The sequence below is a fragment of the Rousettus aegyptiacus genome, unplaced genomic scaffold (genome assembly GCF_014176215.1).
Source record: "Rousettus aegyptiacus isolate mRouAeg1 unplaced genomic scaffold, mRouAeg1.p scaffold_m13_p_10, whole genome shotgun sequence".
Classification (NCBI taxonomy): Eukaryota; Metazoa; Chordata; class Mammalia; order Chiroptera; family Pteropodidae; genus Rousettus; species Rousettus aegyptiacus.
In genome coordinates this window covers 96,034,640-96,059,301 of record NW_023416285.1, presented here as the reverse complement: position 1 = coordinate 96,059,301, position 24,662 = coordinate 96,034,640, and the positions used below count along the sequence as shown (strand labels likewise).

The following is a 24,662-nucleotide window of genomic DNA, read 5'->3' as shown; positions in this document are numbered from 1 at the left end:
GCTCCGGTCTGACAGTCAGGTCAGTGTCAGCTTGTCCGGAGCGGCTGCCTAGAGCCACGTTGGTCAGGATTCCGAGGCCCCCCCTCGGACTCGGGGGCCGCGGGCAGGGCTAGTGCGGGAGGGGCGGGTGGCGGCACGGTGAGTTGTCGTCCGCGTCGTCTCTGTTTTCCGAGTGGGTTCACTTGGAGCAAGTATAGGAGGAGTGGGCTGACTGTGGCATTCGTTCATTCATTCGTTCATTCGTTTCTGTGAAGAAAACAGAGCAAAGCGAGGTGACGGGCGTCTTGGGGGCAGGGACTGGTGAGAGAGGACCGTGAGGAGCGGCGCGGCAGCGCAGGACCCGCGACGTCTTTGTTGAAGTGTGCGGCTGTATTGACGAAGCTCGGAATGCTGCCGAAGGACCTTCTCGTGAAGCTAATGATAATAATTTTAAACATTGGTAGAGTGTTAAGAAAAAACAAACGTATATAAAGATTTGGGGGTGAATAACAGCAGTTAGGGGAGCAGGCGGTCCCCCCCACTCCCATTTCTCGGGTGTCTCTTCTGTGCTGTCCCTGTGCGCCGGGAGGAGGCTCTGTCCCCTTCGTCACCTGTGCCAGAACGGCCCATGGGGTGGCCGCGTCGGCGGAGTCGTGAGCCGACCCTCCTCTCGGCGCTGCTGCCCTCGTGCCGTGGCCTCGCCAGAGGAGGGGTTATTAATGGGGACCCTCCGAGCGGCCAATAGTGCTCAGTCGTTTTTCTAATTAACATCTAGTACTGTAGTTGGTCAGGTGACACAGAATCGTTAATGATGCCTCTCAGAGACTAGTATTACTGTCCGTGACAATTCTGCATTTTCTTTGAGAAGGTCGCAATCGTTTTTTGTACAAATTTAACCCTTCCGCCAAGGTACGCAAAGTATGCTGAGGGGTTGGTCAGTGACCCCTTTACAGCCGACAATTATAGTTCTCTTTCTGCTAAAATTTCGATTGTCAGTGTTAACGGAACCACGAGTATTATCAGATTTCTTACAATTCAGGAAATTCTTTCATTAATCATTCCTCACCTGGCAAAGGTGCTGAAAATGTGATGCCGTCCTTTTCCTGTGAGTAATTTAGCTTTTTGTTACCGTTCACAGAGTTCAGCTTATGTCTCGGAGGGGGCTTTTGAATAGTTGGAATTTCTAAATTATTTATATATACTATGAAAACGAGAGCAGAAACTTTGCTCACTAAGTTTGAGAAGCATAAGGGTTTACTCTTTAAAAACAAAACATTTATAGGTATTTTTTTTGTGTGATTCATCCTTTTTGACAATATACTAGAAATAGAGAAAGATCATGGACAATTACAAAAATAACTATTTATATATTTTTAAATAAAGCGTTTTTATTTTAAAATGTAGCCAGATTTAGCCAAAAGGCATTTAACAGGGTGAAATGTGCAGTGGTGTTTTAGTGATAAGTCCTTTAAAGAAATGAGGCCAATGGTTTTTATCTCACTCTCTGAATTTTCCTGCTATACTTGAAATGTTGCTTATTCATATATAATTTGTTTCCCTTCTAAACAAGTTTAGGGTAAGTCAAAGAGAACATGTAATTAACTGACTACAAAATAGAAAGAGGAAACTCAGGCCCAGGAGAGGAAAAAGAAGCAAAGGATTGCACGTCAAATATGATGATGGCTTCCTAGCAGTAAGGGCAAAAAGGGAAACACCTCCTTGTTTCTCAGGAGAGACAAGGTTTTCCAAGGCACTAAGTTCGAAACTTTACTTCTGAACGGAGCCGGGTAGCAGGAGCAGCGTCTTCACAGCAGCTTTGTCAGCAGACGCAAGAGCGTTTTCTATCTGACGATTTCTTGTGCCCACCGCCAGTCCGGGGGTGCAGCGTGGGAGCCCAGTCAGCGCAGAGGGCGCCCGCACAGAGGACGGCCGCAGGGAGCCCTCGTCTCCGGCGAAACACTCTGTTTTCTCGGATTGGTCAGGCCCCTTGGATGCAGGCGGCACAAACCCAGGCCCAGCAGCTCACGGGGACCGAGCGAAAGGGCACATTAGGCTTTAGGTGACATGGCGCCAGCGTCAGAAAGGGTCAGTCGCCCTCTGCTTGGCGTCCGGCCCTCCGTCCTGCCTCTCGGTGGTGGCGGAGGTGGCCCGAGTTGCCCGAGGCCGATGCGCTCGGTGCCCCGCGAGCAGCGCCCGTCCTCCGGCCCCAGCACAGACTGCCGCTGGCCGGCCTGTCGCCGCCCCCGCGGCAGGGGCACAGCCCTGGAGGTTCCAAAGGAAGGCGGCCTCTCCCACCAGATGGAGGGAGGGAGGGCAGACGTCATTTTATTTTTTGTTATTTTATTTTATTTTATTTTGTCTCATTTTGGGAAAAGGCAGTCCGATTTTTGTGTTTGGAAAAGTGTGTTGAAGCAGAGCAAAGAAACTCGTTGCTTTTAGAAAATGGCCCTTGAAATGCGGTTCAGGACGTTTCAGAGCGCCACCCTGTCACACTTGGAAGGCCTTTCGCTTTTCTGTTTTTAATTTGTTTCTCTTCCAATAAAACTGTCTGTTTTTGCTTAAAAAAAAAAAAAGATCGAAAGGGCTGATAGTCGCGTTTTGCCCTGGGTAACTGGCCCCCGACACCAAAACATGTCGCAGGTGTCGCGCCTCTGTTAGAGCCAAAGAACAAGAACAATGACCAAACACTCGAGAATGACCGCATTTAAAATTTATGGCGAATGCCTTAATGGCAGTGAAAGCCGGTGCCGTTGCAAGTGAAATCCTCCCACCGCCGAACGACCAGCCGGAAACACACGCTGAGGGCCACGTCCGCCACTCTCAAGCAGAGCGAGGTCCTGCGTCCCGCTCGGGCTCCGGGGAGGCCGGGCCTCGGGGCCGCTCCCGCCTCCCGCCCTCGTCTGTCGCCCAGACACGCAGTTCTTGACCTCTTTCCGTTCCTCTCTCTACCGACCTAAAAGTATGACGGAGTCCCCAGTTTATTGTCCTCCCCTGGCGCATTATCGCACCGTCGGAAAAACGGGCTTTAGGTTTTGGGAGTCGCGTTTACTGCAGAGTAGAACAAGTGGAAAGATCATAATCAAGGCGCTTCCATCTTACTTGTAAACAATTACAGCAGTCTGTACGCGGACGCCACATTAGAAGACTCGGGAAAATTTACTGGATTCCATTCTAATGCAATTAGAGCTAATTTTGTTCTTTAAATGAATAAAAGGTCAGCTAGTAAATCTAGCTTATCTCGAGCCCAGACTTCAATAAATTGTTTTATTTAATTTGTTGTAAAAGATCTTATCCTTAATGGGTCTAGGTCTTATTAGTTCACTTAGGCTCTAAAATATTTATGACCACCTTTTCAGATATGATTTGAACGATACTTGGAAAGTTTCTCTCTGCAGCGCTATCAAGGCCCCAGATCGCTAATTGAGTGAATATAGGAAGGTACTTAAGATTTGTTATCTGGAAAAAGCTGACGTGAGCTTCCAGAATTTAAATGTTTTTAACCTGTGACAGCCAGAGATCATTCAGCTATATCGTGGTAACCTTTTGGATATTATCTGACTATAATTTCCCCTAAAGATCAAACTGCTCACACTTCCAGTGTTTTAAAAAGAATGCGTACGGACTGAAAACGCTTAGGCACCCTCGTCGCTACTGAGAACCCCACGGGGCGTGTAAGCTCCTTGCCTTCTGTTACCTCCCGTCGTTTTACAGGCTGATAGCAGTAGTAAAATGCTTCTTAGAGACCCGAGAGCCGCAGAGTCACAGTGCCCCACCTCCCCCCCCCCCCACCCCCGCCTCGGAACCTTGTGAGACGGACGTCCCTGTCACCGCGGGGCCTCTGTGATGCAGGGTAGCGCAGCCTTTTATAAACGTGGGTGCCAAGTCTCAGCACGTGGTTGAGGGCTATGGCACCGTGGGCTGCTGACTGGCCGCCTGTCCCCTGCCCGAGTTCCAGAACTGGGCCTGTCCTCACGGCCGCCCTCGGGCTCCAGGGACGAGCGGGGCGTCCCTCCTCACCTTTCAGATCTGTCCTCCTCTCGTGCCCCCCTTGCTCCCCTTCCTGCCCCCCGAACCCCAGAAGTCCTTTCCCTCACCACCTCCCCGCCTCCGTGTCTGCCTCGCCTCCCTCTCTCTCGTCCCTCCCCTGGGCCTCGTCTTCCCCGTCCCAGCCCTCCGCCTTCGCCACGCCGCCTCAGGCGAGGGAAAGGCACACGACGCCCTCTTCTCGTTCCAGCCCCTCAGAACCTGCTGCTATGTGTGCTTTCCCCCGGTTCTTCATCCCTAAGCCCACTGCTTCTGGTTCCTGCCCCAGAAGCTTTTCTGAAGCTTCTCCCCACGGCCCTGAAATGCACCCACAGCCACGCTCAGCCCTGGAGAGGGTCTCCGCTCTGCCGCGTAGACGTGCGGGTCCCGTCTCCGGCCTTCATTGTTCCTGATCCTTCACTCGTCTGATGCTCTGTTTCCTTCCTTCCGTCTTTCTTTCATGGCCTTCCTTTTCTTTCTCTCCTGTCCTCCTCAGCTGACTACTCTGTTCTTCCTCCCTACCTTTCCTCATTCACTCTTTATATTTCTAAATTATGCGGTGGTTCCCAAATCTTCGTTTCCAGCTCAGACGGCCCCGGATGCAGACTCGTCTGTCCTGAGAGAAAGTTCTGACCGGATGAGATCAGAGCCTCCATTTTCAATAAATGTTAGTCATCCTTTTCTTCCTTTTAATGCCGACTGTTGACATTCGTTCTAAGGAGAGAGAACTTTCACCAAGATGTTACCTATGTTCTTTTGTATCTTTCGGATAAAATCAGATATAAAAGGCCAAGGGGCTTTTCAAAACATACTCTGAGCAAGTGCTAACTAAATGCGAAAGTACTTGGCTTTCTTTTTGAACTTTCTTTTCTGATTATAAAAATAATACGTGGTCAGTGTTTTGGGTTTGTTTGTTTGTTTTTAAGGTAAACTGTTGGAAACATGTAACTTAGAAAAGTTGCCCTAAATCACAGTCTTCTCACAGTCATCACTGACACTGCTTGGTGTGCATTCGACCAATTCAGAAACCAGGGGGGTCATCCTACAGGGCTCGGCGCCTCGCGAGCCCCCTGTTCATGCTCAGACCGCCCTGTCCCGTCGCGGCCAGTGGAACCTTGTCCCTGATGTCCGGGACCGCGGAACAACCCCATTCGTCTTGACATCTTTCTTCCTTCCCGGACCAGTTGTTCCGGGTTCATCTTCGGTGTTTCCTGCCACAGATGTGGAATCAGTCACTCCTCGGGGGCCGCAGGTGCCTCTTTGTGGGGACTGGCCCTTAGGAATCGCAGTCGGGCACCAGAGATGCCCGTTGCTGCTGCGAAGCCCTTGCTCGTCGTGTCCACCCTCACGACGGCCGGCGCTGGAAAATGGGCGTTTTCGAAAAGAAACGAAGTGTGAGTTTACCCTTTCCAGTTGATGAGACGACCGCTGAATGAAGTTAAAGATTACGGTTTTTTTCAACCTCTTCGTTCTTAAAACAAATCCACTGTGGATGTATGACCAAAAGTCAGTCCTCCTAAAGGCACGTGATTTCTTTTTTCTGCGTGGTCGTACCACCAACATGATGTACATTGAGTTTCATTCTTTTCTGCTTATTTTCAACTGGCAGGCAAGTTTATAAATTTAATTTTCTGAATCTGTAAAACATTGATGACTCCAGAGTTGAAGTCAGTTCACATCCCTTGCCCTATAGGTCACTATTCTTGTTTCTTTTTTATTATTATCCTACGGTTTTTTTAAAAATATGCATTATTTATTATTTATCTGAGTATTAATACCCTTTTAGGATATTTTACAGATTTTGAGCATTTAACAACAAAGTATAATCATTTGGCTATCTCCTTTGGAAATGAAGATTCTACAATGCTGTATTTTCCTCTAATTACTTCATGCAATTTGTTTCCTGTTTCAAATAGGTCATGCCTGAATTAAAAGATAAAATGTTTGCTACTTGATATGTACTTGAGCTATGACAAGATAAACTATCCATTTTGTGAGATGATGTAAATATTCAAGAGGCAAGCCCTGTGAGCTTGAGGAATCAAATCCATTTACAGCCGGGTTATAATTATGTGAATTCAAAAAGTCGAGCTGTAAAGATCAAGAATAAGAAGTTATGATTGATTTGAAAAATCAACATAAAACCGATTCTCATAATTATCTTTGGGTATTTGTTCCTTTTATTCAAATGTGAAATATGGAAATGACTTGTTACAATTTGACATTTTAAGTACCGATGCTCTAAAATGTGATTTCTCCCCAATTCTGAATATTTATCTATATACCTAAATGAGATAAATACTTGGTATGTTCTCTGCTTTTACGTAACAAATGATCCTTGTACTTAGCAGCGTCTTGAAGCAGTCAGCTTTTATTACTGCTGGTTCCCTGCAGGTCAGGAGTTGGGGTGGTTCAGACCCAGATCTCTCGTCCGGCGGCCGCCCGGGGCTGCAGTCTGCGGAGGCCTCGCCGAGGCTGGACAGTGAGCCGTGAGCTCACGCGCAGCTGCCGGCAGGAGGCCTCGGCTGCCGGTCACACGGCCTCTTCCTACGGCGGCGCCAGTGTCCTCTCGACTCGGCAGCCGGCTTCCCCCGATCGAGTGGTGCGAAGGGCGGCGAGGCGGAAGCTGCAGTGTCGGGGCTCTGCGACCCAGCTTGGGTGCCGCACACACCCCTCGTTGCCAGCGTCCTGCGGGTGGGCGGGCCGAGTCGGCCTGCCATCCTGCGAAGGACGACACCAGTATGGGAAGGGCGGGAGCGGGGCCGTCCACAGCTGACCGCTACGCGCGGGCTGAGTCTCTCGGGGGCTTTGAAAAGAAAAGAAAGCAAAGCTGTAATGTTTTCTATGTCCACCGACCCAGCTCTATGGTTTTGCAGTGATGCCGTATAGTGAGATCTCAGTGGGCTTTGTTTGTGGTCAGGAGGGATCGGTTTAAAATACAACATGGGGATGTTTCATAAAATATTTCTGAAGGTGCGTGCTATTTCTGAGATTGATTAGAATTTTAAGTCTGAAGAAAAGGGACTTGTGGCTTAAGGAACATATTTTTTATCTGTGCTTTTTTTTTCTCCTAAACACTCAAGAATGTCCCTCTGCAGAAGTTGATGTAAAATTCATGGAGGTGATTACACTAATCTCTACCTATGGCATTGTTCTGTTACCGTTTTTAAACCGCAGTTCACTTTCGAGGGTAAATAAGTAAGCCACTGCGAGGGGACTTTTGAACTCTGCGTGCAGCTCAGCCCCAGGCACGGAGGCTTTGCTAGTCGGGGTCGCCGGCCTCGCCGCGTTTGCACACAACGCCTGAATAATAAGGACCGTCCCACTCGCGTGCAGGCACATCCAAACGGCGCTCGGTCCCCTCGGAGGCTCTGCATGGCCGGACAGGTGACGGCTGGCTCTGGACTGGCTTGTCACGCCGTGAGTTTGCCTTACGGGCCCAGCAGCTCGTGACCCGTTGTGTTTATTTCACTGTTCTGTGGTGGGGAAACAGGTAAAGAAATCCTGCTGAAAACCCTTCCTCCTGCACGTTCTGTGAATCACACCTGTGTTCATCTCAGTGCGGGCGCCCCGATCACGTCCTCGGAGATGTAACGGTAGCAGCCCGAGTCGTTGGGGACGCAGCCGCGGGCGGTGTCGGTTACTCGGCGGACTCCGCTTATTCAGCAGAGCGCGCTGGAGGACGCACTGTGCAGCTAGCCAGGGAAAAAGTGGTGCTTGGGGAGGACAGTGCGGGGCACGGAGCAGTGCTCGGAAGTGGGCCGCGGGAAGCCAGCGTGGCTCTTACAGCCATCACGTTAGGTGCGTGATGATAGTTTATCTCAAGCGATGAGAAACGGCGTCGTGTTATACTGCTTAGGTTCCAAGTTGGAGAATAAAAGGATCGTTCCTAAAACTCTGTTTCTACGTGCCACAAAAGTAATTTAGCAGCTCAAGTCAAAAATAGCTTGCAAACTCTAGTGGATTTTCTCGTGAAATTCAAAAGGGTTGGGAAGAATAAGCCACACTCGCGCCCACGTAATACCATCTGCTCTCCGGGAGCATGCTTGGGACATGGGCCGTCTCAGCCACACCGGCCACTTAACATCTGTCTTTTTGCTGCTCAGAAAATTTGAATGAGAAATACATAACTTTAAAGGAGTGATTTAATTGAAATGGAGGGGATTATTAGGCGTTTTGGAAGGATTATTTTTATTACAAGTTATTTTCACCCAAATGCTGTTTCTCTAAATTGAGAAATAAAAAGATGGGCACATGTAGACGTTTCTGAGGTTTCAGGTGCTGCCCCAGAAAACGAGTCAACAGTCTGTTTATATCCGCTGGCCGTACTGCTAATACCAACCCGTTCTCGCGGGCACCATTCCCAGGCCTCACAGGAACGGGAGAAATCGAAGAGAAAGAGAAAAGGAAAGGGGACTGGAAAACAGCCAAGTAAGGCAAATAATATTCATTGTGAGTTTGGAGCAGCTCAGAACAGGTGAAAGGCATTTCCGGGCGACGGCGGAGGGCGGCCCGGTGGTGTGCGCACCGTGCGTTGGCGTGCTGATGTTCCGGGCCTGAGAGTGAGCAGCCGGACAGAGCCTCGGGGGTCTTGCAACTCATCACGTAGTGCGGAAGGAGGGAGGCAGGAAGGGGAGAATGGGGGAAATTGGCCTACTTTAAAGCATTTTGAACAGACAAAAATATTTTAAAGTAGAATGTTTTCATAGGCGCGTTCTCAGTGCAACGTCAGGCTTAGCTTGTCGGAGTCGATAGATTCGGGTTAGGTCACTGTTTAGTACTGCACGTAACTCAGAGACGAGTGAGACACACTCACTCGTAAGCAGCGAGCTGCGTGGAGTGGGTGACGGGCAGGTGCGCACGCCATCAGGGCGCGGGGCGGCCGTGGACGTTATGTTTCTTTGCAAAGACCCAAGACTGTGAGCCAACCTTAATGTCTGCAGCTGTTCAAATTGATGATTTTAATTACGCACCAAAGCAGCGTAGTGGTAGGGTGTTCCCCTCCCCGGGCCCCGTCCTTACGGATCTCCGTCGAGGACGGTGCGCTCAGTTTGGATGCCCCATCCCGGCCGCCTTCACGTTTACAGCTGGACCGCGGTCAGCATCCGTCTGGAAGGCGTCAGCCAGGCCATCGCGTTTTCCCAGCGATTCGTTAAAGTACAACCTACATGCAGGAAAGCGAGCCTGTTACAAATGTCCAACTCATTAAACCATCCAGAAATTCCCAGCAACACTAGATATGTGTTTGACAGTATTTTTAATTTATTCTTGCTGTTGTTAATTATAGACAAACCAGAAGGAAAAAGATACCTACAGTCCCAGCATACAGAGCCAATTTCTGGACATTTTTTTCCTTAACTTTTTTCTAAGCACACACTCAGGCATCCTTGTTTGCTTTTTTCTCTGACACAGATTGGGTCCTAATGTACACACTGTTCATAACCTTTTGGGGAGCAGATGTATTGTGGGCACCTGTGTGCTTGTCATTGCTTCAAATGACAGCATAGTGTTTTATTTATTATTTATTTAACCAATTCCCCTCTTGGGAGTTTTTAAAATTCTGTTCATTCTAGTTTTGGGTTTTTTTTTTTTTTTGCAATCATAAAAATACTGTAAATACTGTTCTTTACCCCCATCTTTGTATAGCTATCTAATCATTTCATCAGGATCGATTTCTACACGTGGAATTGCTGGTTTAGACTGGTACGTTTGTAAGGTTTCGCTAATCGTTCAGAAATACGAGCCAGCCATTCTGATAACACTAGGTGTTGTCAGTCTTCTTCGTTTTTACCAAAAAAGTATTTTTGCAGTTTTCGCGCCCATGCCCTTGGCCGCCGTGAACGCGGAGCCTGTCTCTCCTGTCTCCTGGCTGTTCGTGCCTCGGCTTCTGTGCCTCCCCCCCCCCCCATGCCCTTTACGCGTGTTTTAATAAGAATGTCGGTCTTTTTTTGGTTTTGCTTTGAAAGATTTATATAAGGACCGAACCCATTACCATGTGCATTTCACATCATTTTCTTCATTTTGCCTTTTTCCATTTAACTTCGCTTATGATACTTTAAAGATTTCGCACAATCAGTTCAGTGTTTCCCTTATGGTTCCTACTTTTGGTGAGATGCCTAGAAAATCTTTCCAACCCAAAGATTAAAAACATACGTTTACTTACTTTTGGGGGTATTTTTATGGCTTTATATTTTCTTTGACCAAATCTTTAATCCCTCGAGAATTTATGGTTTGTGATATAGCTACAATTTGAGTTTTCTTTTTTCTAGGTTAACGACATCGTCTTACAGCTCAGAGCTAATGCTCACTTTCATATGGTCACTGTATATTAGAGCACGTGAATATCTAAAAATCATTTTAGATAATAGGTCCAGCAGTCACGCCAACATTCTCCACTAGTATAGCAAACAGATAGTAAACATGAAATAAAGCGATGAAAGGAACAAGTTCTTGGCTCGTAGTTGTCTGAGCCCCATCCATCAACTCTGTGAGTAGGCATAAGATAGGAAATGTCGTTCCCAGTAACCTCTTGTCTCTGTCTCAGGTTTTCTGGCTTCTGCCCCCAGCGACAGCGAGCCGCAAACCTGTTTCCCGCTTCCCGTCCTCTTCTCCCTTCCCGTGATCTCTGCCCAGAGCCCAGCACGGACAGCGCCCGGGACCCGCCCGCCCCGGCCCCGGGTCCGTAGCCCCTTCCTCCCTCTCTCCTTCCACTGGCGGCCCGCCGTGCCCCCGGCCGTCCCTCATTTCCGCTTTCCTGCCACGTCACAGTACGTGTTACTGCACAGTTTGTCCTGTAACTTTTATCGGCTAGATGAACGATGGATCATTTCATCTACAAAAATTCCTACATCGCTAAATACATCATTTCATCTAGGAACTCGCTATTTCAGGGCCAGCCTTTGTTTGTTTTGTTCGTTTGACTAGTAAAATTGCGTATGCTCAGAGTTGTAAGGTGCCCGCTCGGTGCCAGCCCCACGCCGGGAGCCATGAAAGGCCGGCCCTCCGGCCACGGAGCACCAGGGCAGCAGGCGGCAGATGCGTGCGCAGACTCTCCAGTTACTCTTCAGCCTATGAAATTTGTCCCGTCAGTTTTTTCGGTGTCGTTTCGAAAAGAGCGGTATTTTGTATTTGTTGAATACAGAGCTTTTAAAATGTCCATCGGCTCAGTTTTGGTTTTGTTTTGTTTCAAATCTGTAATCAATGTTTACCATGTCTATCGGCTTCACTCTCAGATTATTTTTCAGTTGTGTTACTTTTTATTTTGTTCCAACCTCCTAAGTCTTTCTTGGCCGGTGGCTGCTTACTCTGCCAGCTGCAGAGGGATGAACGTGCTAAACTCCCGGACGATGCTGTGGGTCTGTTTCTTACAGCTCTGCCGGTCGTGCTTAGGCGCATTCACATTTTACACCGCCGCCTCTTCCGGGCACGTTGGAACTGCTGTCGTCACGAAGTGCCCTTTGTTGTCACTGGCCGCCCTCGCCGCACAGCCGTTTGCGCGCCGTGGCCTGCTTTGTAGCCACGTGCCTCTTGCCCGGCCGCCTCCTTCCAGCCTCGCTGTTGCCAGACGAGGCCGGATGGCGTCGTTTCATGAACCGCATAGACCGTTTACGGGGTTAATTATTGTTATTTCGAGTTAAAAAATCTACCGTACTAACGCTTTCTCTTTGTCTTACTGTTCAGCGCTTCTTTTCCTCTTGCCTCTCGGATTGGTTATTTTTTATCATCTTATTTTTCTCCACACGAGCTTGGCGGCTATACGTATCCTTTGTCCCCGATCCTTCCTTACTCACCCCAGATGTCAGGACATTTTAAAGTGACAGCGTGTACACCTCCTCCCACGTGCCAGAGGCCGTTGGAGTGCCTCGGCGCTGCGGCCCCGGCTGCTCTACACACCACTGTGTTTTCTCCGGTCCGCGTCTGTTCAGCCTCACCGACGTCGTCGCCGCTCTGCCTTGCTCCTCGAGCCGCAGGGTGGGGCGCCCTGTCTTGAGCGCAAGTGCTGCCTCCCTCAGAACCAGGTGTGCGGCAGGTGCGGCCCGGGGCCCTTGGAACGTGCCCCTTTTCAGTGCGTGCGTGATGAAGTGGAAGGCGACCGCTTTCGCTGCGCACGGTGGTGGTTTGAGGAAAAGCCTTTGTGTGACTGTTGAAGTTGCAAACTAAACTAGCTGCTTTGCTCACAAAATACCATTTTTCCTTGAAAGAGCAACTGACAGACAGTGGTTATTCACATTTGGATATTTGGCCCACATCTTCTCAAAAATGAACACAATAAGCGCGTTATTACAAAGAAAAGACCTGAGAGTATTTGTTATAAATTATCAAATTAACACTTGTAAATAAAAGTTAAAATTTTAGAAAACACACCATCATGACAGCTCCTCAATACTTTAAGAAATTTTTGGTGAGCTGGATGGTAACACCAACAAATGTAATTTTTTAAATATTTGTATAATAAAATGAGTGTTTGGAAGCTCTGCATAACTCAGTCAATCAGCATTCCAAATGACCAGTATGGAACTTACGAAGTCACAGTGGGTAAAATGTCTATTTAGCGAGCTAGACAGCTCAGCGGGTGTTTATGTAACAGTACGAAAAGCTCTGATGCGGTTTCAGGTCATGTACGGTTTTAGGAAACTGCACTTGTGGCATTTTGGTGCAGCGTCAAAGAATTTACACAATAATCTGTAAAGGCCATTAAAATACTTTCCCCTTCCCTTCTCCAGTGACATAAGCATGCATTAAGGAGATTTGCAAAAATAGAAAAGTGCCAGTCCTCTCACAAAATAGTTCTGTCTTGGAAAACATGTTTTTCATTAAAAATATATATATATGTTATCTGTTAACATGTAATGGATTTATTACTGCTACTTTTAAATGAATTAAACGTTTAATGTGGTAAATATTCACAGACAAAATGCACGTAAGAGTTCTTTGGATTTCTCAGTAATTTCTAAGAATGTAAAATTGTAAAAAGAATTTGAAAACAGCTATTTTAGAATTTCCGTTAGTAAGCGTCTACTGGTGGCAAATCCTCAGGTTTCGCTTGCCTGAATGTGTCTTTATTTCATCTTTTTCTCGAAAGATGTTTCAGACAAAATTTCCTTTTCTTCAGCACATCAGAAATGTTGGTCCACTGTCTTCTAGTTCATCGTTGCTGTTTCTTCTTTGAAAAGAATTGTTCTTTTTTCTCTTTGTCTGTGATGTTTCATAGTTTCGCTCTGATGTGTCTAGAGAGTTCTTTTTATTTATCTCGCCTGGGATTTGTTAGGCGTCTTAAGTCTGTAGATTGATATCTTTCATCAATTCCATAGAAGTCTCAGATCATTCTTTTTTTTTTTTTTTTTTTTTTTTGCCTCTGCTCCAATCTCCCTCTAGAATTATGACCAAACATGTACTAAGTAGACCTTTTTATCATATTCTCTTTCCCTCTCCAGACTGCATTCTGGATGATTTCATCTGCCCTACTGTTCACGTTATAGTTCTACCCTCCATTGCGTCTTAAATATTATTTATTGCACATTACATTTCCAGATCTGTTCTTTTCAGATCTGCTAGGTTACTCCTATTTCCTGTAGGTAACTTCAGGCTCCGCCTTTCATTGTTTAAACATAAGCGGAGTTGTTTTGTAGTTGATAATTCTTTTATCTGTGTTTTTTATAGGTCTCTTTATACCGTCTGTTATTTCTTCTGCTTCTCCCTGATGCTGCATTGCCTGCTTATATGTTTGGTTATCTTCGATTATCTGCTGCTTTTTTTTCTTAATTATCTATATTAACAATACAAGTCCTGGATTTTATGTTAATTCCTCTCAAGATGATCAGTGGTGGGTACCTGGGCACGTTACTAGTCTAAATGACTTTAATTATAATGTCCTCGGCCACCAGGGCTGAGAGTTCACCAGATCCTGGTTCATCTACCTAATTCCCGTAGCTCGTTTAAAGCCCTCATGCGTGGAGGCGTGAGTACTCGTAGACTGCACACTTTGCCAGGCCCTGGGCTTCAAAACCTGTCCTCTTTATCAAAACCAAAGATCAGATTTGCCTTGTATGCAGACGCCCTCGGGTGACACATCTGGGTTCCACTTACCTCTGGGTTCCTGCTTTTCTTTGGGGTCTGGTTCCAGCACCGATGTTTCAAACCATTTTGGGAGATGCCTCCAAAAACAGTGTGTTTTACAATTTTGGTCTAACCTTAAAAATAGGGCGTGCTTGCCCCAGGGATGTGAATGGCATGGTAGGAGCCCTGCAGCCCCGCCTCGTGCCTGAGGCAGAGTGAGGCAGAGCTCCGCCTGGCTCCGTGTGGGTCTGAGGTGTGGGTCTGAGGTCCCGCCGCCCAGGTTGGAATCCTGGCTCTACCATACACTGGTCTGCGCGTTTGCGAAGGTCCTTAACCTCCTGTGGCTGGCCGGCTTCCGAAGGAGAGTAATGACAGCGCTTACCTCACTGGGTTGTCCTGAGGATCGAGTGAGACGAGGCGGGCAAACACCCAGCACGGTGCCCAGTATGCCGCTGGCTCGCGCGTGCTTGGTCAGCGTGCGGGGAGTGTGCACCGTTAGTCGTCTTAAGCATTTATCGAGTGTCTCCTTCACGAGCGGGCTCCGTTAATTCTCTAGTCTCAGGCTCTATTCAGGTTAGGAAGGCAGTCACACTTGTGGAGAGGAATTACACAGCATTAATCTTTCATGTATATGATGATGGCATTTTTGCAATAATTAATGCTTTATAAAAATCTCATCAGAACAGCAAAGAATCCATGCTTTTGGGGGAGGCGGCTTGAGAAAGTGGAGCTGTCCAGGCTGGTAGCGGCGGCCCCGTGCGGGGTGCCCGTGCGGACGCCCCCTCTGCACGCAGCTGCTGACGGCTCCTCTGTGTCCGCATCTCACGACCGCCAGAGGCAGCTGCACGTGCCCCCTGCGCTGCCCAGAAGAGCGAGGCCTAGAGCGTGAAGGAGACGGGCTGGCGCGGTTGCTTTAGAGAGCAGCGTGGGGTCCCCGGTGAAGGCACGGGGCACACATCGTGGGACCCAGGACTATGGCCTGGGGAAGCACCCGAGCACGCACAGGTGCCGTGCAACATTTACGAGGTAGTGTGTCCTCCGCTCCGCGGGGCGATGGGCAAAACCCCCTTGACTTGTTCACACCATGGAATGCAACTTAACAGGTGTAACAGATAGCGTAGACCTAAAACTAAGTGGGCAGCGAACTAGCAGGCGAGTGAGTTCCGGGGACCCAGCGCACAGTGCAGAGATCGCAGCCAACAGCGCTTATTTAAGCTGCAAAGCTGCACAGACTAGACCTTGACTTTCCTCAAGGCGAAGGAGAAATGATAACGATGTGGCATGAGAAGGACATTAGCCAGTGTGATGATCGCATCGCGATGTACAAACGTATCGAACCAGCGCAGTGCGCACCCGACTTACACGTTATGTGTCACTTATATCTTAATTTAAAAAACTGAGGAAAGCTAGTTACAGAGGATAAATTCAGTTCGCATAGTTGAAGCACATGAGAGTAGTACCGTGTAGATTGCTTATGGGTGTCTACAAGGCAGAAACAAAATTACAAAAGCGTACCTGGCAGGTGGGGGACAGCGGTGACTCCCGCAGGAGGGGGACAGTCTGGAGCGAATGTGGCGAGAGGCCCTGTCTGTTCTCTGTTACCTAAGCCGTCTGTTATTTTGTTTTCTCTGTGCTTAAAATGATACATACTTATTTCAAATAAAGAAACTTGGAAGGAAGAGTTGTGGGATGGAGAAGACCTTGGCTCGGAGCCTGGCACCCATCTGCCCAGCTCCTGTCTGTCCCCAGCCCCACTGCCTGGTCTGTGAAGTGGGCTCACCACGACGCCTTTGAAGCTGTCGTGAGGACCGAGTGAGCCGATACATGTGAAGTGCCAGGTGTACGAGCGACTTCTTAAGGGGCTCCGTGAGTCAGGTTTTAAACGACGTGCCGCAGGCCGCGCGGCCGGCTCGTGGCGGACCTAGGATTTGGACCCAGGCGTCCCGACTCTGAGTCCACGCCTCCCGGGCCGCCCGAGGTCTGCGGACGAGACGCTGCACGGAGAGACAGCCGGCGGTCGCCAGTGCCTCTCATTGGTGGGGACTGTCACCGGGAAAGGGGCCGGGGCTGCCGTCTCCCTCCCAGGAGCTGGGAACCGCCCGCCACTCGCTGTCCCTCCCCGGCCATGACTCTGAACAAGTTGCAGTTAATTCGTGCAGCACTCAAACCCCGAGGCCTGGAGCATCTCTAGACACGTCCGAAGAGTAGTTGCTGCTGGAAGAAGTTATTTTCTGATGTTTTAAAATACGTATTTGGATTCAGCTGCCGCGTTTTGACTTTTTTTTTTCTCTTTTGTCAACAGTGTCATCAGCAAAGTGGTTCCAGCCCCGGAGCCGAAGGCAGCCCCCTCTCTGAACAGACCCAGGACCCCGCCGCCCGCCCCCGCCAGCGCCCCCGTCCCTGTGCACGTCACCCCGCCCCCGGCGCCCGTGCCGCTCCTCGCACAGTCCGCCGTGTCCCCTGCTCTGCTGGCATCTCCATCCCCTGCCGTCTCTGGAGCTGGGAGTTCCAAAGGCCCCGTCCGGAGCGTGGTGACGGAGACCGTCAGCACTTACGTGGTACGTTGCGTTTATTTTTATAGCATTTACGAAAAAGTCGCCTAACAGCTTCCTGTTTTATCATGAAAGCGTTTGCAATTAAAAAGCAGAGTCATATGTATCGAATTGAATTTCAAGGGCAATTCTTTATAACTGGAAAGGCGTTATCGTTGCATTTTCCAACACTGTATTACAGCGTTCGCACGTTTCGTCTCCATAAACAACGTCAAAGCGTTGTTTTTTCTTCATATTGTTTTAGGATATGACTACGTATGTATATACAACAATATCAAAGTATAAATATAGAGAGGAACAGTGATATTTAAATCCCACATTCAATTTCTCGATCGAGTAGAATTTACGTAACATACGCGGCTGCTGTTTGTAGGAACAGCACTAATTACAGTATTCTACGGACGAAGGTGCAGAATGGAAATGAACTTGCAGACCGCAGGGTTCCCTGAGCCTCCGAGCGCGTCCGACATTGCTGGGGCCACCAGACCTGGGCAGCGACCTGTCGGCCCAGGGATGGGCGGCCCTTTCCACATAGAAGTGACTGCGCGGTGGCGGGGTTGTCATAAGTCATGCAGATATCACATCCCTCCCAGGCGTTCCAGAAGGAAGTTTCAACAGATCGTGAAATATTTGAGGCACTATAATGATACAGAGAATACGAAGAAAATCTCAAAAGTATTGAGAGAGGCTATAAAGACGTGAAAACTAACAGAAAAATATCAAATTGACAATTCAAGACATAGAAGACGTGATAGAAAAATCTGTGATCATCAGATGGATCTGTTCGAGAGTACTTGCCCTTGGTGTTTAACTGAGGGCACAGGACCCAAGATGGGCCGATCGGGAAGGGTTTGATATTAAGCTCCCCCCACCCCCGACCTCCATTCCGCCATCCGTAGCTAGGGGTCTGCGCTAGGCTAGGTGCTCACTGGCCTGTGTTCTAGCCCGAGAATTTCTGACTCTCCAGTCAGATTTCTCATGTAGCAACAGCCACGGCCTTCCAAGTTCAAGAAAGGTCAGCCAGCAGCGGGTCCGGCCACGCGAGGCAGCCTCGGGGCCTCGGATGCGGGACAGGTCGTCCCCCCGGCACGGGGAACTGGTGGTCCTCTCCCCTCAGAGCCGGAGGGGGCTGAGTCCGTGACGTCACTGCCCACAGATTTCTTTAGGAAGCTTTCGTATGAACTCGTTTGCCTCCGTAGAGACTTTTTCAAAAAGGGCATTCTTTAAGATAGCGCATCCGTAGAGTGAAACCTCCGTGCCCCCAGTACGCCGTGGCGCACAGAGGACGGCCCTGCCCCTGCACGTGCGGCCGCCGTCGTAACCGACAGGGAAGGAGGAAAGCCCACCTCGCAGAGCGCGCCGAGCCACGGCACACGCCCTGTTCCATGAGAACGCGAACATCAGCGCTCAGTCGCTGCCGGTCTTGAATCCGCGTCGCAGACTCCTTTCTTCCGCCGTGGCCTGCGGCGTGTGGAGCGGGAGGAAGCGGCACGGAGAAGGATGCTGCTCATTCGGGGTTCCGTGAACTCGGAGCACACCGCGTTTGTCGCAAAATGGTCACGTGCAGCTCGTTGGCTTCCTCAGCCCCCTGTTCCGTTTGCCCTTTAGTGACTGTACTTTACTGAAAATGTCATAAAGGGAATGGAAAGTTACTCAGTAACAACTCTTTTATATCCTTGATCGTATCAGCTGGTGCAGGAGAAGGGTTTGGCTAATCAGTAATGAGGCGGTGCCGGCACGGCTGGCCGTGGGGAGTAATCCACGCCCGCAAACGTGGACGGGCCGAGGAGCCGCACACGGCCGCGCCCGACGGCAGGCAGGGGGATCGGTCGTCGCTGCCATGAAGACCCTGATCGTTAAGAACTTTATTTTTTTAGATAAAGGTGCCTGCAGGTCGTATCGTTCACAGAAATTATTATAAACTGCTTTGTTTTTATGACTTACAAAAGAGAGTTGGAAACGTTCACAGAAACGTCTTATGCCCGAGCACTTCGTAGCTGGTCTGTCTGTCACGTGGTCCAGAGCAGGGACGACCGTGGTGGTCGTGGCTTCACTAACGTGACCGGCGTATTTTCCTTAGCTCGGGAGTTGGTTTGTGGGTTCGCAGCGCAGAGTGGTCGGTTTCGCCCCGCCTCTCCTTGGTCCCTCTCACCATTCCGTCTCTGTTGTCGTCCCCCTCCCGCCGCACAAAAAATCCTCAGATCCGAGACGAGTGGGGAAACCAGATCTGGATCTGTCCCGGGTGTGACAAGCCTGACGACGGGAGTCCCATGATCGGCTGTGACGACTGTGACGACTGGTACCACTGGTGAGCGCCTGGGCCCTGGGGGGAGGCACCCCGCCGAGCGCAGGCTGGACGGCCACCGGGGCCCCCTACACCCCCCCGGCCTCCCTGCCTCCCCGCCTCCCGTCACCGAGCAGTGTCGCTGGGCGGCGCACCGCACGGCCACAAGCCTGTAGGATGCGATGCTTGTCAATCGCACACAAAGTCCAAGTGTCTGCAGCGCTGTTATGGAGCCTAAGTTCCCAGCATTTCACTTAACCCATGTCTCCTATGGGACAAAAGAGGGGAGGTGGGTTCCCCTTTCCTTCCTCGCCAGTCACTGCTGTAAGAGCTGCCGAGCTTGGCAGTGACCTTGAGGTAACCGCTGTGTACACGTATCATAAGCTGCAGAAAAAGAGACAGCTCATCTGTCCTTGACGCCTCGTCAGCAGCTCCCACAGCCGAGGAAATGCTACCAACATTTATGCAGATAATCTCATTTTACCTTTAAAACATCAGATGTGAAAAGGTAGAAATCCATTCGGGTACAGGGTGCGTGACAGCTGTAAGGTGACACAAAGCCGTGGCGCAGAGGGGTCACCAGCCGGGCCGAAGGGGCGGGTGGGCTGGCGGACCCCTCCACTGGCCGCGACGGGGACACCGTGCCGCCCCCGTCCACCCACCCCCGGGAGCACTCCGTAAATCAGAGCCGTTTCACCCGCATGTCTGGACGTAAAGTTTTGTTTAATCGTTTAAAATTATTCGAAAGCATAGAAAGAAAAAGAGATGACGCGTTTGTCCGAAATCTCTCTCCGAACGTGCAGGCCCTGCGTGGGGCTGATGACCGCGCCCCCGGAGGAGATGCAGTGGTTCTGCCCCAAGTGTGCCAACAAGAAGAAGGACAAGAAGCACAAGAAGAGAAAGCACCGCGCGCACTGACGCCACCCTGTCCCTCCGCCCCGCGGGCGGCGGCTCGGGAGGCCCAGGCCAGGCGGCCAGGAGGACGGCGGCCACACGGACCCTGCCCGGGCAGACGGGCGTGGCCGAGCACCGCCGCGTTCCGTTACCAGTGACGAGTCTTATCAATAAAAAGGCCAGAGTCTTCCCTTGCGGCTCCCTTGATTCTGTCGGGGCCTCTCACGAAGGTGTTAGACGAGAAGACGACGCGCAGCCGGCCTCGACTGTGACTCGGGTCGTCTCGTGGTCGCGGCAGCTCCGGCCTCTTCCTCTCTCCAGTAAGATAATCACAAGAACATAAGAGAACTCCGGGCGGAGTACTGGTAAATATTTTTGTGATGAAAATATATGAAGCTTCCCCTCCTCCCGTTTTTAGTACTAACATGTAAATGTGCGGGCTTTTGTGAAATACCTTCTATTTTTTAAGAAAAAGGTTTCTATCATGTCCTGTTTGCTTTCGTGCAGATTATTTTTGTCGACTCTCACGTCTTTTCTACCTTCGTTGGGTTCCGACTTTGCCCTTCCCCAAACCGCTGGCATTCCTCTCACTGCTCATCAGCTCGTATAAAACTCTCCAGACCAGAGGATTCCCCCTCCTGTAAATAATAAATATTTATGAAGTAGTTATTTTTTAAATTTTTTATCGTGTTCAATTCTGGCTTTCTCTGAAATCCACTGCAATCTCAGCCATGTCTGTGATGACCGCTGTGCGTAAGCAAAGCAGCGGGAGACTGGGCCAGAGCCGGAGGCCGTCAGTGTGAGCCGCCTGGGCGAAGGGTCCAGAACGCGGCGGGAGACGGCCCTGCGGGCGGAAGGAAAACACACAGTTCCACCCGTGGTTCCTGATTCAAAAATGTTTTGTTATCCATTTTGTTTCTGTACATTTCTTTGACTGACTTTGACTAAAAGGACATGTAGATTCCCCAAAAGTAAAAAAAAAAAAAAAAAAACTGTAGCATTTTGTGTTTATATTGTTTCATTTCTGCAGATCTACTCATTGATATTGTGGTTTAAGGCTGAAATGAAGAATATTATGATTTTTTTTAAAGAAAACTCATCAAATTTCAGGGTATCACAAAACTTTATTATATTGCTATACTGCCCATTATTTATTATATGTTATAGATGTCTAAGAAATAAACCAAATATTTTATTTTTAATGTAAAACATCAAATTTAATTTTATTAGCATATTTTAGCAACTTTGGAATTAATATGGACTTTTACTTGATTTTGAAATAATCTCAACCTGGGCCAGTGTAATAGATATCTTAAATGCTAGAATATGGGCTTTGAACCTAATATAAATATATTAATAGAAATTGTGATTTTTTTAATGCCAAGTAAATTGATATTAGTGTATGAATTAGTCATATTTTAAGACATATTATGTGGTTAGAGAAATGAGTTTTTCTGCCATGAATGTTAAATTGAATATCGGTGGGAGCGAAGCAGCCTTTTGAGTGAGTGTGGTATTTCATTGCCCTTGTTCTAGAAGCCAAATTTTTCTATCCCTAGAAAGAAACAAAACATCTATGTTGAGATTTGTGTTTTTTGTTCTATTAATTTGAGATCATTCTAAATACTTTATACAATATTTTCACATGCGCAAATATACCCATTAGTGCTTTTTGGAGAGGGATGGGGGGCGGGGACGTGCAAAATAAAGATGATTGGCTGTTTCATAGTTTGCTCCTCCATTTTCTTTATTTAGGATTTAGTTCCCCGAGGCATGGTCAGTGGGTGTAAAGTTGACACGTCTAAGTGAGCCGGTCATGCTACTGGAATTAGAATGGGGGCGCCGATAACGTCACCTCCCCCCGGGCCCCCTGTCTGAGAGGCTCAGCCCACACCACGTCGGAGGAATTTCAATCAGCGCATTGCCCCTTGCTATTTCATGGTTGCTTTCCTAAATCCAGTTCGTGATTTTATAAACGGCCTTTGCAATAAGAAAACCAAAGAGTCATTTTCAGGGGGCCGGAGAGCTCCAGGGATTAGTAATGGGGGGCAGAGCCTTTCACCTCAAGGTCAGTGAGTTGAGTCCAGTCCAAGTCACTAGGGACCCGGGTGGCCTGTGCGTAAAGGACTGGTGGTCTCCGTCTCTGCTGGACAGCTGTCCACACGCCAACCAAAGGACGTTCAGCAAACCACAAAGGGAAACGCAGATTCGAAAATAAAACGCCTCTGTCGCAAAGCAAAGTTAGGAAGTTGGCCACGGTCACTGTCCACAAAGCAATGCCGAAGGAAAAGGGGGCAGCCTGCAAATGCCAGCCACAGTGACGCGTGGGGTCGAGCCGCTCTCCCTGATCCAGTCGAACCACAGAGAAGGAGAAAGCGTGAGTCGGACGAGGGGAGGGCTGGCTATGCCTTGGGAAAGGTGATTTCATCTGGAGAAAATCGTTAGGGGACCCGAAAAGGAAGAAGAAAATAGGGCTTGACTTCAGAGGGAACTCTCAGAGCGGCAGGAACCGGAGCCGCTGCGACAGAAGATCCGAAGCGAAGGGAGGTCTGGGGCTGCCCCGCGGAGCGTGGGGAGCCGACCAGCGGCCGGGGCGCACCGCACACGCGGGCGGTCCCCACGCACGCCAGCCCTGGCACCTGCCCTCGCCGGCGTGCTTTAGAAGGGGAAACTGCCCCGGCCAGGGATTTTATCGGAGGAGGTGGCACCTAAGAAGCAGACGCCCTTCCCCCCTGGGACACGGAACCCCTCCAGGGAGATGACCTGCCTTCGGAGCGTCACTGCTGTTCTGAAGGTGCCGCAGTTCCGTGCGGTGAGGGGGTCCTTATCCCCCAGCTGTGCATGGCGCCAAGTGTCCCGAAGAAAATCGGAGGCCGTCAGAGCATTTCTGGCTTTGTCCGTTTTTTTTTTTTTTTTCCCCCAGAGATAAAATGTAGTGCGTTACGCTCCCGGGTCACCTGACCCGCCTTTGCCCTCCTTTCCAGAGGATGATGAGACAAAGACCTACTAGCCAAACGGAAGCACAAAACGAACCGAGATGCGGAGACCTGGCCAGTACGAATCCTGATGACGTAGCTGGCCAGGGCCGCGCGGGCCGACTTCACGGCCCGCAGCGTGCTGCAGGCGTCTGAGTCTGAACACCGCTGAGCCGCCCCGACGAGCGACGCAGATGACAGTGAGTCCCGCCAGCGGGCTGTGCGTTCGAGAATCTCACGTTCGTTGCACCCAAAAAGAGTAAAGTAGCTATTAATCCGTGCGTGCAGGCCAGTAGGGGACATTGGAAAGTGGACATTCGGATGGACACCAAACGGTTTCTTCTTAATGTCCTTTAAGGAGAATGTCCCATTGGCGTGTGAGGTATCGAAACAACGGCTGGCTACTTTTTCCGTCCTGGATGACTCGGTTTTCAGGGTCAGGGACGGCGGGGAACGCCGAGGGCCGGCCGGCCGTGGCCAGGTCGAGCCCCCCGTGCGGGGAGTTGAGCAGTCAGCCTCCCGCAGGGCCCAGGCGCTTCTCTGCGCTTTTCCAGCTGTTTCCACACGTGCTTCATCGAACCCCAAGCATCCTCCGTGCGGTCTTCCCCCATTTTTCTACACGTAATCTTCCTGTCCCCCTTAGGTGACAAGTGGTTTTTAAGGATGTAGCTTTACGCTTTGTAGCGTTTAGATTTACAACAAAATATTTAAAAGCTTAGCAAGTGGTTACAGTAACTATCCTAGGAACCACAAGAGTTGACATTGTATGCAGATACAGGTATATACACGCGCAGCGCGCGCGCGCACACACACACACACACACACACACCCATGCGGTATAAACGTGTTGTTGGGTTTTCAGAACAGAAGCGTATTTTAGGTACTTTTCCCAAAGTGATAATCTATATTTTTGGAACCTACTCAACATTTTGTTAACCCTTTGAAGTTTCGTGGGGTTTCTTGTTTTTGCTTTGTTTTGGTTTGGTTTGGTCTTCTTGTTGATTAAGGAAATGCTTCATCAAAAACTGACTACCTTAAGCAAAACAGCACAAACCCAAGAAATGTCTCGGTTACCGCCCTTAGTGAGTTGGCTATCACCAAGGTACACGGTGTGAAGAAAATGTGCTGCTCCTGGTTAACACGTTTCACCCCAGAATATTACCAGGCTGTATTCTGATGATTTCTCACATGTGGAATGTTGCTTAAACTACTTTTGCTAGTTGTGAGAAAGGGAATTCTCTGGAAGTGGGCTGCTAAATGACCGATCCCTCATCTTTCCTTCATTCTTTCCATTTCGACGCGGCTATTTACGACCTAAGCAAAAACAAATAGTAGGCCCCGGATGTCATCCCCTGAGACATAGCCACATACTACTTACTCCTCAGAAGAGCCGTCATGGGTCGCCTGTCTGGGCAAGGCACACCGCACGCCGCGGGGAGGCACAGGCAGAGTGACATGCGTCCCCAGTGCCGCAGAGAGCTGTGACCGACCGGCAGTGAACGTTAGAAATGCAGTGTGCACCCCCAACACGGATCCAAGCCAGGCGTTCACAGAAAAGTGGCCCCTTCTGACCACTGTTCGATTAATTTTCAATTTTAGGTCAGCAAGACTAAGGGACGTTCCCCCACAGGCAAACTGACACAGACGTAAGAATTTGTAGTGTGAGTCCTTGTGTGTAAAGTCCCAAAGGAGGAGCATATGCCATAGGTTTAGGGAGGAAAGGTCCAAGTAAAAGGAGGCAGCTTCCTGGGGGGCCGGGGCCGGGCGAGTCTGGATGGGAAGGCGAGGGCATGCGGGGGTGCGGGGTGGGGGGAGCGGGGACCCGACATGTCTCTACCAGGGAGGGGGTTCCACAGACATCACTGTGTAACTAGCACTTAAAACTGGGTGTAAGCTTCC

The 24,662-nt window shown here is 49.5% G+C and overlaps 1 protein-coding gene and 1 long non-coding RNA gene across 2 annotated transcripts in view; one reads left to right on the top strand and one right to left on the bottom strand.

Annotated features, from left to right (window-relative positions):
* Positions 1–21,514, top strand: part of TAF3 (TATA-box binding protein associated factor 3) — a 131,627-nt gene extending 110,113 nt beyond the window's left edge. The window contains exons 5-7 of the mRNA XM_016136394.2: positions 16,361–16,616; positions 18,812–18,918; positions 19,698–21,514. Coding sequence (XP_015991880.2) covers positions 16,361–16,616; positions 18,812–18,918; positions 19,698–19,812 — 478 coding nt within the window. The 3' untranslated portion in view covers positions 19,813–21,514. The remainder of the gene's footprint in view (positions 1–16,360; positions 16,617–18,811; positions 18,919–19,697) is intronic.
* On the bottom strand, positions 6,160–18,903 carry LOC118608708. Its single transcript, XR_004953161.1, has 4 exons — positions 17,957–18,903; positions 14,441–14,649; positions 9,025–9,166; positions 6,160–6,808 (listed from the first exon to the last, which is right to left on the bottom strand). It is a non-coding gene; the product is annotated as an uncharacterized LOC118608708 (long non-coding RNA).
* Positions 21,515–24,662: the final 3,148 nt, after the last annotated feature.